General features: G+C 36.8%; 1 protein-coding gene across 1 annotated transcript in view; it reads right to left on the bottom strand.

Moving 5' to 3' along the window:
• LOC126000415 (zinc finger X-chromosomal protein-like) overlaps positions 1–13,152 on the bottom strand; it is a 34,042-nt gene extending 20,890 nt beyond the window's left edge. The window contains exon 1 of the mRNA XM_049767716.1: positions 13,074–13,152. Coding sequence (XP_049623673.1) covers positions 13,074–13,134 — 61 coding nt within the window. The 5' untranslated portion in view covers positions 13,135–13,152. The remainder of the gene's footprint in view (positions 1–13,073) is intronic.
• Positions 13,153–14,974: the final 1,822 nt, after the last annotated feature.

Genomic DNA, 14,974 nt, shown 5'->3' with positions numbered 1-14,974 from the left:
AAAGCATGATTTGAGTAAAACTGAAACTGTCAGGTCAATGAAATAGAATGGACTACCCTGAAACAGAACCATGGATAAATGATCTTAACTAAACTTTAATAAAGAAACCAATAAAATAAAATAAAATAGGACAAGGAAAATCACTTCAACAAATCATGCTGTGGAAAACTGGTCAGCTACATGGAAAAAATAAAAGTATCAGATCTCTTTAAGACGCCATGCCTAAAATTCAAATCAAAGTGGATTAAAGAGTTACATTAGACTTAAATCAGTAAGGTACAAAGATTTATACATAGACAGAACCATCCACAACATTAAAACTAAAGACATATTCAAGTATAAAACACCACTGACTATGCAAGTAGAAATAAAGATAATCAAATGAAACTACATTAAAGACAGAAGCTTCTGCACCTCAAAGGAAATAGAAAACAGAATACACTGTCCATGAAATGGAAGAAATTATTTACCCAGCACCATCCGACAAGGAGTATATTAATATACGAGATAAAAAAAACTACAGGTAGACTATAACAAGAAAAAACAAAATTCAAAGCCATCAAAAAAATAGGGTAAAGACATAACCAGAAACTTCTTAGAGAAGAAAAACAGATAGCCAGAGGGCATGAAAAAAGTACCTAAAAAAGGTCTCTAAGATTATTCATCAGACATGCAAATTAAAACAACAGTAAGATACCATCTCATATCACAGAGACTAGCATATATCAAAAAGAACAAAAATAGTAGGTGCTGATCAGGATGCAGGATTAAGGGACACTCCTTGACTGCTGGTAAAAATGCAGACTAATCCAACATTTCTGGAAATCAATATGGACATTCCTAAAAAAAATAAAAAAGATATTGGGACTGGAGTGATAGCATAACATCTAGAATGTCCGCTTTGCACATAGCCGACCAGATTCAATCCCCAGCATCCTATATAGTATCCCAAGGCTGCCAGGGAGTGATTTCTGAGTGCAGAGCCAGGAGAAAATGGCTGTAACCTAAGTGCTGCCAGGCCCAAAAACCAAAAGGAAATTGAGATTCCAGACCCAGTAATAATACCGTTCAGAATATACCGTAGGTACCCACAAACACAATGCAGAAAAGGCATTTGTACTTCTATACTCACTGAAGCACTATTGATGTTGCCAGAAGTGGAAATAACCTAAGAGCCTGAGAACAAATGAACAGATTTCAAAGAAACCATGCTTCATGCACAAAATGGAATACTATACAACAGTAAGGAAAAATGTCACAAACTGTGCTTTGTGGGTGGAAAGTTCCAAGCTGAGTGAAATAAATTAGAGGACAAGCGATGGACAGAATGATCACACTCATACGGGATTTAAAAAAAATCTGATGAGGGGCCGGTGAGGTGGTGCTAGAGTAAGGTGTCTGCCTTGCAAGCGCTAGCCAAGGAAGGACCACGGTTTGATCCCCTGGTGTCCCATATGGTCCCCCCAAGCCAAGGGCAATTTCTAAGCACTTAGCCAGGAATAACCCCTGACCATCAAATGTGTGTGGCCGGAAAAAAAAAATCTTATGAGAAATACCCAAAGACAAAGCCAGGGAACTAAAAGACAGGCCCATGGTAGGATGCTTGTCATGAAAGGGTGAGGAATACTGTTATGACAGAGCAGAAATTATTATGTCCATAGTAGTTGGAAATGATCACTCTGGACAAGTATTAGATCTTGAAAGGAGATAATATACATGACAATCTTTTAGTAAAAGCATTGTAAACAACAAGCCTAAAATAAAAAAAAAAGGAGTGGGGAGAGAAGAAAAGTGTCTAAAGAGCAGAGAGGAAAACTGAGGAGTTGAGGAGTGAAGTCAGGAAGGCCAAGGGAACATTGGTGGTGGGAAGTGTACACTGGTGAAGGGATGGGTGTGGGAACATTATGTGACAATGTTCTAAGGAAAGAATGCCATTGCAACAAGAAGAAAAAAAATCACACTAAGAACTGTGCTGGATTACTGAAGCCCAGCATTTCTCCCAGACTGTCTTCTCTGCTGCATACTCGGGCATAAGATTTGATCCTGTATGAGGCTTAATCCATGGAGGACTCCCCTTCCTTGGAGGCAAGTCAACCCACCCATAAAGGGCGGAGCATGTCCGCGTACATCATTTAGCCAATGAATACCACCACAACACGTAGAAAAACCCACAATACAAGTGTGACAATGGGGAAACAATGCAGGCCAGCATCAGACATAGAGAATGAAGATGACAATTCTGATGAACAGAAAATGACCAACCAAGTAATAAATCTCTCAGATAAAAAGTTTAAACAAGCAATATGGAAGATGCTCAAAGAACTCAAAGAAACCATGGATCGAATTGAACAGAACACTAATAAGAACCAAGAAAATATGAAGAGAGAAATCACAAAACTCCAAACTGAAATAACAGGTCAACTAACAGGTCTGAAAATCTCAGTAAACAAATTGAATAAGAAAATGGATAAGATCTAAACCAGGGTAACAGACTCTGAGAATAGAATTGGTGCTGTGGAAGATGAGATAAATAACAACTCCATACAGCGGGATAGATTGGAAAAAAAACTTAAAGCAAATGAACAGACAATGGAAAAATTAGTCAAAGAATGGGAACAGATGAAAATAGAAGTTTATGATAAGCTCAACAGAAACAACTTAAGAATCATTGGAGTCCCAGAAACCCAGGAAGAATATTTCCAGGAAGAATCAATGGTCAAGAACATCATTAGGGGCCGGTGAGGTGGCCCTAGAGGTAAGCTGTTTGCAAGCACTAGCCAGGGAGGACCGCGGTTCGATCCCCCGGCATCCCATATGGTTCCCCCGAGCCAGGGGTAATTTCTGAGCGCTTGGCCAGGAGTAACCCCTGAGAATCAAACGGGTGTGGCCCAAAAACCAAAAAAAAGAAAAAAAGAAAATGTTAAAAAAAAGAACATCATTAAAGAAAAACTTCCAGAGCTAAAGAATATATATGATCAAATCCTGCATGCCCGAAGAGTACCAACCAAGAGACCCCAGAAAAAAATACCCCAAGACACATCCTAGTCACAATGACGAATCCCACAGATAGAGACAGGATTCTGAAACAGCAAGATCAAAAAGGGAAATTACATTCAAGGGAGCATCCTTGAGATTTACAGCAGACCCGTCATCAAAACACTCAAGGCCAGAAAGCAGTGGTGGGGCATAGTGACAAAACTCAATGAAATGAATGCTTCACCTAGAATACTATACCCAGCAAAACTCACTTTCCAGTTTGACAGAAGAATACATGGTTTCACAGACAAAAACAGCTCAGAAACTTTACAGACTCAAAACCAGTCTTAAGAGACAAACTGAAAGACCTAATTTAAGTCATGACTGACCAAAATACATCAAATTTCGATATAAAGATGGCATTAAATCAGGACAATTCTTTCTCTCAATGTCAATGGACTAAATGCACCAGTTAAGAGACGAGAGTGGCTAAATGACTTAAAAAACTCAATCCAACCTTCTGCTGCCTACAAAAAACACATCTGAATAGTCAGAACAAACATAGACTCAAAATAAAAGGCTGGAGGAAAATTATCCAAGCAAACAACACCCATAAAAAAGCTGGAGTGGCCATACTAATATCAGATAATGTAAACTTTATACTCAGGAAGGTTGTAAGGGACAAATATAGAGCAGGAAGAAATCACTCTCCTAAACATATATGCACCCACGGAGGGGACAGCAAAATATTTAAAACAAATCTAAAAATAATATCAATAACAACACAATAATTGTGGGGGACCTCAGCACGGCTTTGTCAACAATGGCTAGGTCAACCAAACTGAAACCCAACAAGAATATACTAGACCTGAGAAGAGAAATGGAAGAAAGAGGCCTAGTGGATATATGTAGGACACTCCATCCCCAGAAACCTGGATACACATTCTTCTCCAATGTACATGGGATATTCTCCAGAAGAGACTACACGCTGTCACATAAAACATACTTCAATAATATGAAGAGGATGGAAATCTTGCAGGCTACCTTCGCTGACAAGGCTCTGAAATTATATGTGAATTCTAAAGGGACACAAAAGAAAAACTTTAACACCTGGAAGTTAAACAGCCTCATACTATTAATAAACAGTGGGTCTGAGATGAAATCAAAGAGAAAATCAAAACTTTCCTGGAAACAAATGATAATAAAGACTATCAGAACTTATGGGACACAGCAAAAGCAGTACTGAGAGGAAATTTTATAGCTTTGCAAGCACACATCAGGAAGGAAGAAAGGGCTTACCTGAGTAGCTTAATGAAGCAGCTCATAGAATTAGAAAGTGCTCAACAAAAGGATCCAAAAATAGAGAAACAGAAGGAAATTACAAAGCTGAGAGCAGAAATCAATGAAGTGGAAACCCAAAAAACAATCAGAAAGATCAATGAAAGCAGAAGTTGGTTCTTTGAAAAAATAAACAAGATTGATAGACCACTGGCAAAACTAACAAAGAAAGGGAGAGAGAAACTTGATAACTCATATTAGGAATGAAAAAGGAGAGCTCACTACTGATATGGCAGAGATTCAAAGGGTAGTCAGAAACTACTTTGAGAAACTCTATGCCACTAAAAATGAGAACCTGGAAGAAATGGATAAATTTTTGGACTCATAATCTTCCATGGTTGAATGAAGAGGATATAGCATATCTAAACACCCCCATCACTATTGATGAAATTAAAACGGTAATCAAAAGTCTGCCCAAAAACAAAAAGCCCAGGCCCAGATGATTCACTAATGAATTCTTTCAAACTTTCCAAGAGGAACTACTACCAATCCTGGCAAGACTCTTCCATGAAATCGAAAAAACAGAAACACTTCCAAATAGCTTTTATGAAGCCAACATCACCTTGATACCTAAACCAGACAAAGATGCTACGAAAAAAGAAAATTACAGACCAATATCGCTGATGAATGCAGATGCAAAGATCCTCAACAAAATCCTGGCAAATAGGATTCAATGCCTCATTAAGAAGATCATCCACTACGATCAAGTAGGTTTCATCCCAGGAATACAAGGATGGTTTAACATTCGTAAATCTATCAACATAATATACAACATCAAGAACAAGAAAAATAAAAATCACATGATCATATCAATAGATGCAGAGAAAGCATTTGATAAGGTCCAACACACCCATTCTTGATCAAAACTCACAGCAAGATGGAAATGAAAGGAACCTTTCTCAATATAGTTCAGGCCATCTACCACAAGCCAGTGGTGTAGCATTAAATAATTAACGAAGGATCTGGATGGAGGTGGATGGATGGAGGGAATGGAGAAAAACTAAAAGCCTTCCTTCTAAATTCTGGCACAAGACAAGGCTGTCTTCTCTCACCACTCCTATTCAACATAGCACTGGAAGTACTCGCTATAGTGATTAGGCAAGCAAAAGATATCAAGGGAATACAGATAGGAAAGGAAAAAGTCAAGCTCTCGCTGTCTGCAGATAAAATGATACTCTACTTAGAAAATCCTAAAGACTCTACAAAAAGCTTCTAGAAACAATAGACTCATATAGCAAGGTGGCAGGCTACAAAATTAACACACAAAAATCAATGGCCTTTCTATACACCAATAGTAATAAGAAGAAATGAACATTAAGAAAATAACCCCATTCACAATACTGCCACACAAAGTCAAATATCTTGGAATTAACTTGACTAAAAATGTGAAGCAAAGAAAACTATAAAACTCTGCTCCAAGAAATAAGAGAGGACACACAGAAATAGACACATACCCTACTCATGGATTGGCAGGATTAACATCATCAAAATGGCAATACTCCCCAAGGCATTGTATAGATTTAATGCGATCCCTCTAAAGATACCCAGGACATTCTTCAAAGAAGTAGGTCAGGCACTTTTGAAATTCATTTGGAACAATAAACACCCTGAATAGCTAAAGCAATCATTGGGAAAAAGTATTTGGCAGGAATTACTTTCTCCAACTTTAAACTTTACTACAAAGCAATAGTTATCAAAATAGCATGGTATTGGAATAAAGACAGGCCCTCAGATCAGTGGAATAGGCTTGAATACTCACAGAATGTTCCCCAGACATACAATCACCTAATTTTTGATAAAGAAGCAAGAAATCCTAAATGGAGCAAAGAAAGCCTCTTCAATAAGTGGTGTTGGCACAACTGGCTAGCCACTTGCAAAAAATTGAACTTAGACCCCCAGCTAACATCATGTACGAAGGTTAAATCCAAATGAATGAAAGAACTTGATATCAGACCCGAAACCATAAGATATGTAAAACAACACGTAGGCAAAACACTCTGGGACATTGAGATTACAGGTATATTCCAGGAGGAAACTGCACTCTCCAAGCAAGTGAAAGCAGAGATTAACAGATGAGAATATATTAAACTGAGAATCTTCTGCACCTCAAAGGAAACAGTGCCCAGGATACAGGAGCCACCCACTGAGTGGGAGAAACTATTTACCCAATACCCATCAGATAATGGGCTAATCTCCAAAATATACAAGGCACTGACAGAAATTTACAAAAAAAAAAAAAATCTAATTCCATCAAAAAATGGGAGAAGAAATGGACAGTTTGACAAAGAAGAAATACAAATGGCCAAAAGACACATGAAAAAATGCTCCACATCACTAATTATCAGGGAGGTGCAAATCAAAACAACTATGAGGTACCACCTCACACCACAGAGATTGGCACACATCACAAAGAATAAGAACAAGCAATGTTGGCAGGGATGTGGAGAGAAAGGAACTCTTATCCACTGCTGGTGGGAACGCTGCCTAGTTCAACCTTTATGAAAAGCGATATGAAGATTCCTTCAAAAACTGGAAATTGAGCTCCCATGTGATCCAGCTATACCACTCCTAGGAATATACCCTAGGAACACAAAAATACAATACAAAAATCCCTTCCTTACACCTATATTCATCGCAGCACTATTTACCATAGCAAGACTCTGGAAACACCAAGATGCCCTTCAACAGACGAATTGCTAAAGAAACTCTGGTACATATACACAATGGAATATTATGCAGCTGTCAGGAGAGATGAAGTCATGAAATTTTCCTTTACATGGATGTACATGGAATCTATTATGCTGAGTGAAATATGTCAGAGAGAGAGAAAAAAACACAGAATGGTCTCACTCACCTATGGGTTTTAAGAAAAATGAAAGATGTTCTTGCAATAATAATTTTCATACAGAAAAGAAAAAAGAGCTGGAAGTTCCAGCTCACTTCAGGAAGCTCACCGCAAAAAGTGATGAGTTTAGTTAGAGAAATAACTACATTCTGAACTGTCCTAATAATGAGAATGTATGCGGGAAATTAAAAGACTGTCTAGAGTACAGGCGGGGGTTGGGTGAGGAGGAGGGAGATTTGGGACATTGGTGATGGGAACGTTGTACTGGTGATGGGTGGTGTTCTTTACATGACTGAAACCCAAACACAATCATGTATTTAATCAAGGTTTTTAAATAAAATATATTTAAAAAAATAGACCTTGGATGCAATATGGAAAATTTTACTTTTGGCTTAAAAAAGTGTCCATTGGTGATGGGAATGTTTCTCTAGTGAAGGGGTGTTCTTTTGAATACTGAAATCAAACTACAGTCATGTTTGTAATTATGGTGTTTAAATAAAGATATTTAAAAAAAGAAATGGATGAAGCCCTATTAACACCAGTATTGTAAACAACAGTGCAAGATTATATATAGATATATATATCTATTATACATATTATGTATATATACATATATTTATATCTATTATATATACATAATATGTATATATATATATATATATATATATATATATATATATATATATATATATAAAGTGTCTCTTGTAGAAGCAAACTAGTAAGAGGCAAGTGAGGGTAGGAGGGTCATTGGTGGAGGGAAGCAGACAATATTAAAGGGGTTGGTGTTGAAACTGGGACTCAATCATAAATAATTTTGTACTTTCATGTTGATCAAATAAAAAAGAAAAGAAAAGAAAAAAAGAATAAAAAGAACTCAGTATGTTTTGTTAATCTATTTTGGGTCAATAAGGAAAAATGTTCAAAAAGCACTGATTAGCATCTTAATATTTAAATTACAGAAATAACTAAAATAAGGCAGGTATATAATAGAAAACATTATAAACAGAATCACTTTACATACATACATTCAGAAACAGTATTAATCTAAAATTATTATGTAGCTGGAGCGATAGTATAGTATAGCAGATAATTTCTGCCATGCTCATAATCAACCCAGATTCGATTCTTGGTAACCTAAAATTGTCAGAAATAATTCCTAAGCATTATGGGGTGTGGCTGAAAAACAACCAAACAAAAATATTATCTATACTTCTGGGCCAGAACAATGTAAAATAGGTAAGAAACTTAGCTGAAAAATAGCCAACCTAAATTCAATCACACCCCACCCACCCCCAATTTGGTCCCCTGAGCCCAACAGGAGTGATTCCAGAGAGCAGAGACCACTGGCTGTTGCCCGAAAACAAAACAAACAAAAACTATGTATACTTCTCTATTAGAACTTCAAAAACATAAATGACCTTGTCCAACTGAAGAAATTAAGTAAAATTCAATCATATATGTAAATGCTATTTTTGGAAAAGTAAATGTTCTTTTAAAGTAAGGTTTTAAAACACAAGGACTCTGCAAGTCACAATGGTCTCAATAAAATACAAAAATAAGTAAAACACAAGAAACCGTGTTTATGCTATATCATTGGGCAATGAAGAACAGAAAATCTGAAGTAGAGTACTCTACTTTAGGCTGACAGATTCAAAAACTACCAACAAGCCACTTCAGAGGGAATAACCCAACAACCCCGGATTATAGGTAGGGATGGGATATTATAATGCATGCCAGCAAATCAGGAGGAAAAAGAAAACAGGGAAAGTGCTCTGTTTAAGAGAAAATAGGACATGTTCTCAGTTAAGAGAACAACCAGAGGGGCCCGGAGAGATAGCACAGCGGTGTTTGCCTTGCAAGCAGCCGATCCAGGACCAAAGGTGGTTGGTTCGATCCCGGTGTCCCATATGGTCCCCCGTGCCTGCCAGGAGCTATTTCTGAGCAGACAGCCAGGAGTAACCCCTGAGCACCGCCGGGTGTGGCTCAAAAACCAAAAAAAAAAAAAAAAAAAAAAAAAAAGAGAACAACCAGAAAGTAGACTGTTAAGGAGAAAAACAGTAAGTTTACTCTGTTAGGTTCTGTGTCTTTAGCTACAATCTAATTTATATCTTAGAGATGAGGGTTGAGTGGTAACTGGCAAAAAGGAGTACTAAGATGATATCCCAACTTAGTGGAAACGTTCAAATAAATTTTAAGACACAGTAATTATATAGAATAATTGGGATTAAATAAACCCTTAATGCAGAAATCTTTTCCTTACAAGGCATCAGAATTCAAGCAGAAGTTTAAGTCTGAAAAAGTATGTGAAAAAGTCAGTTCACTCTTGTTAGAGGAGTAACGAAGTAGAAAGATACATGCAGTCTGGATGGAGGAAAAATAATAAATGCCAGTGACATTCAGTCTATTAATGAGGATTTCAAACCCTACTAAGTCAACCAACTATTTGAACAAGACAAGAAATGGAGGCCAGAGTGAAAGCATAGCTGTAAGGCATTTGACTTGCACTCTGCCAACCACAGACAGACGGGATTCGATTCCTGGCAGCTCATATGATTTCCCCATTGCTAGGAGGGATTTCTGAGGAGCACAGAGCCAGGAGTGACCCCTGAGCATACTAGGTGTGGCCCAATAATCTAAATAAATAAATGTTCAAAAATAAAAGACTAGAAATGGTTTCAACCACAGAGATTCTGAGAGAAATGATACTCTGTTGCCATCTTGACTTACCTGAAATACAAAAATTCAAAATAGCTAATCCAGTCATGCCATAATAGGATTCTAATATATAGAGGGCCAACACAATTTAATCCAACAGGTAGGGTACTTGCCTACACAGTTTATCTGGATTGAATCCTCAGCAACACATATAATCCCCTGAACACTGCCAGGAGATAGCCCTAATTGTAGAGGAAGAATAAAATCTGAGCACCACTAGGTATGGTCCAAAAAAAGAAAAGCTTCCAACTTTTGGAATAGAGCAATGGCTGGAAGGCATTTGCCTTGAACACAGCAGAACCAGGACAGACCACAGTTCATACCCCGGCGTCCCATATGGTCCCCCAAGCAGAAAGCAACTTCTGAGCACAGAGCCAGAAGTAACCCCTGAGCATCACCAGGTATGGCCCAAAATAAGAAAAAAAAAAAAAAAAAAGCTTCAAACTGTTATAGTTGTTATTTTGGCTGTAGTCACAGGTGTGCGTGTGTGTGTGTGGGGGGGGGGGGGGGGGGGAAACACACAGAGTTTTTATAACACAGTGCTTCTGAACCAATACCTAAAAAATATTCAGTGGCTTTAGTTGAATCGTAGATCAAAAATACATTAAGCTTTGTTCAGAAGTAAAAAACATCTAGAATTCTTTGGAAATAACACTATTGAAAACATGGTAATGAATAACAATAGTAGTGAAATAGTAGTGAAAACTTGGAAGAAATAATATAAATATATTCTAGAAAGATGTAAAGTCAAGATACATCACTACATTTGTTCTAGGATCAAATGAATATACCACACCTGTTTTAGATATTGACAGAATAAAAATTCTTATTATATAGTGGTTCATAGCTTGATAAAACTGTATCCTGATGCGATGTGTAAATCTTAGAAACAAAAATTTTTAGAACTTGGTATATTTCTAAAGATGTCTTTGTTTTCCCTTACTAGGTACTGTAAAATTCAAACAAAGATGAACTGAGAGGAAAAAATATGAAAATAATAATGATTACAAGGCTAGGGCTGAAGCGGTGGCGCAAGCGATAAGGCATCTGCCATGAGCGCACTAGACTAGAATGGACCACGGTTCAATCCCCTAATGTCCTATATGATCCACCAAGCCATTTCTGAGTGTAGAGCCAGGAGTAACCCCTGAGCATCACTGGTTGTGGCCCAAAAACGAAATTGAAAAAAAAAGATTAAAAGGCTAAACTTGGGAAATTCACATGCTAAAGAGATGAAAAAGGAAAATCAGGAAAACATGGTGTTAGAAAAACACATACTAATAGACTGGAGCAATAGAACACATTTTGCCTTGCACAATTTTTGCCTTTCTTTATGGACATCCCAAGCCTTCCAGGAATGATTTCTGAACACAGAACCAGGAGTAATGCTTAAACACTGCTGAGTATGAGCCCCCCCCCCCCCACAAATAAGATAAAAAGAATACATACTTGAGAAAAAGCAATATGTGATTCAACTATTCTTCCCTGAAATCTCAGGAAGATTTTTAAGTCTTTAGTCCTAAAATGTCTCTTAGAGACGACTGAAAATGTACCCCACAGATAATCTCAATCATATGACAATACTTTTAGGAAGCTCTAAGTATTATTGCCTACTCATTTCACCATAAGTCAAAATATATCTGAAAGCAAATTCCCATTATACAATAATGGAGATGCTTAATATCTCAATTTTCATATCACAAAAAAATTAGGAATATGAAGTGAAAAAAATATCACCATATGAAAACCCAAACTCCAGTATTAAAAAACAGATTGGGGAAGAGGGCACAGAGCAATAACACAGCGGTAGGGCACCTGCCTTACACGCAGCCAATTTGGACAGCCCCAGATTCGATCTCCAGTATCCTATACAGTCTCCTAAGCCTGCCAAGAGCGATTTCGAAGTCCAAGCCAGGAGTAACCCCTGAGCATTGCTGAGTGTGACCCAAAACACAAAAAAAGGGGGAAAAAAAAAAAAGAAAGAAAAGAAACAGATTGGTGAAATTTGATTCAGCAGGGTCTAGAGTGATACAGAAATAGGGCATTTGTTTTAAATACAGCAAGCCCAGATTCAATCCCAACATCCCATATGGTCCTCCAAGCCTGCTAGCTCGGATAGATTCCTTTGCGCAGAGCTAGGAATTCCTGTGTGCAGTGACCCAGAGAATCACTGGGTGTGGCCCCAAAATAAAAAACATTGATTCAGCAAATGAGAGTAAAAATTTTCATTCTTATTTGCATCCAACAGGTTTTCAAAGGTTTTTTTGTTGTTTTAAAACTGTTGGCAGCATTTTACCTTCATTTTTATCCTCTTTTCAAAGGACTGTTCAAAACTTATTACATTGTAAAAAAATAATAAAATCATTAGCTTTAGATGTTTAAGTTTCAAATGTATAGAGAAATCATAATCCAAGAGTTATAATTAAAGTATTATAAGTTCCTGCTTTAAGTGACTTTGGGATTTGAGTTGATGGCAATTCTGAATGTTGAGTGAGCCTGACAACTTTAAGAGACATGAATGAATGAATTTTACATTTTAGAGACATGAATGTTTGCAGATCAAAATACAGTTGAGAAGCAGGATGTTTCCCCCAAAGACAACCAAATAATCCCAGAAATTGTAAACTGTGTCATGATAGAGAAATATTACAAAAATTAATTAAGATTGTGAATGTTCTGAGTAGGCTTCTAAATAATCTCCTGGCTGGCAAATGAGGAAATTTAATGAGACAATTTAAGAAATATTGAAAGCATTTTTCTGAGGTATACAACTTGTTGCTAAAGGAAAATACATGGAATATAAGAAATAATGTGAGCAACTGTTTCTTGATGCAAAAAGTTTCTGCTATATATGGCTAATAGTAAATAAAAAATAAGAACTAGCTATTTACAAATATAAGAATTCTAATTTTACCTAAAGTCTGAATACTCTCTAAAGAGGCTCTATTAAAGTTTCTACCAGTACTTTGATTATGACTTTAAAAAACAAGCAACTCTTATAAAGAAAAAGTATTTAATGTCAATATTAACTATAAAAGATGAATACTAAAGTTAAAAAAATTTTTCTAGTAGTTGATGTAATGACAGTTTATAAGTTCTATACTAATTCTAAAATAAAAACAGGTAAGTACAATTCACCCTATAATGGCATTTCCAAATTAGAAAAATAAAAAGAGGAACAACCCAGGTAAAGTTATACCTATTTCATCAAAAAATGAGTTTTGTTCTTGTGGCTGCAATTCAAGTTCATCTTCATCCATGGCCTTTAACTGTCATCAGGCACAGCTCCTAAATCGACACATAAAAGTATAATAACCATTAATTTTCATATTACATTTAAAATAAATTATTTTATTCTATCAACATTAAGTAGCAAAAAATAACAAAAGAAGTTGACATGTTCACACTGGGCCTTGTTTTACTAGAAACAAAGATCATCTATTTGTTCATAATTTAGTTTTACCCCTAAACAGACTGTCTTACATGTAAACCTGGACAGGATTGGTCACTTAATCAGAGATATCTATCCTTACTCTGTCCTTACTACCACACCCAGAGGTTGTCTCTGCATTCAATAAAGATGGACAGTTCTGACAGGTAGCTCACTCTGGTAGACTGCCAGACCCTCAGCCTGGTTTGCATTTTTCAAGTGCGACCCTACTTCAAACTCATTCACCTGGATTTGGAAATATGGCTTGTGGGCTCTTTTTATACCAGACTCTTTTCTTGAAAAGAGGTGTAAACCACACAGTGAAACTAAATGGGCACATAATTATGACATCCTAGGTCAGCCCTGAGCAAGGCGACACCCTGTTGCTGCACAGGCAAATGCAGAAAGCTTGGCAATCTTGGTGGGTGAAGGCAAACCCTGTTGAAGACATGCCTGCTGTATCTATCACCCAGAATCATAATTTCTCCCCATTTTCCCAACTCACCACCACTTTATAATTTTTCTGATGAAACCAATCAGACCAAAGGTATGCCAGTATTTGGGCTAATATCAAAGCTTTTGTAATTGAATGTGAACACCCTTTCCCCTCAATCTCCTTCCAGCAGACTTTATAGCTGAGAACAAGTCCATAATACAGTGTCATAATACAATGTCAGTAATACATAATATTATACATAATACATAACAAGTCCATAATACAGTGTTAGTAATAGTGGTTTGAATTTCTAGACAACTTAATTAGTTTGATACTGTCATCATTAAAGAAATACACCAATTTAATACAATGGACAACTAACAACTTACTAAACCTTCTCTTCTTATTAAACCTTCTGCCATTGTATTAAAGACTTCACTGGAAATATAGTATTTTTCACAAATGTTCTTGCATCTTCCATTCTTTGGGGGGAGGGTTGGGTTACACCTGGTGACGCAAGGAATTACTCCCTATGTACTCAGAAGTCGTTCCTGGTTTGGGGGACCATATGGGACACCAGGGGATCAAATTGCAGTACATCTAGGTCAGCCATGAGCAAGGCGACACCCTATTGCTGCACAAGTCAAATGCTCTACCACTATGTCACTGCTCTGGCCCCTCTTATTTTTAAAATTTTTTTCTTTCTTCTCTTCCTTTTTCTCTTATTTTTTTCCTTTCTATTCATTTTGAATAATTTTGCTCTCACTTACCTGGTAATAAATGTATAATGGTCAACTATGTCGACTATGTAATAAATTTTCTTTAAAGTATAAAAAAAGCAAAAGAGTAAAGAAAACTACAAGAGAATTACATATAACTAAAGAGTTTATGCACTCGGGCTGAAGCAATAAATAGCACAGCAGGTACGACTTGTTCGCAACCTTGGTTGCAGCCAATGAGGTTCAATCCCTGGCATCTCATATGGTCCCCCGAGCATGCAAGGAGCAATTTCTAAGCAGAGCCAGGAGTAATCCTTATGCACCACTGGGTTTGGCTCAAAAATCAAAAATAAATAAATAAAGCCTACTGAAAGACAGAAAATAGTCAAACATCATGCACATGACTAAGGCTAGTTTTTAAGATATATTCATATAACAATAAATCACATAAAAAAATGAGGAGCACTGAGGGGTTAACCTAGATCACTTGGCCCTAAAGTATAGTGAAGAGAAAA

This window comes from Suncus etruscus, chromosome Y (assembly GCF_024139225.1).
Source record: "Suncus etruscus isolate mSunEtr1 chromosome Y, mSunEtr1.pri.cur, whole genome shotgun sequence".
In the NCBI taxonomy this organism is placed as follows: domain Eukaryota; kingdom Metazoa; phylum Chordata; class Mammalia; order Eulipotyphla; family Soricidae; genus Suncus; species Suncus etruscus.
This window is presented reverse-complemented; position numbering and strand designations above follow the sequence as displayed.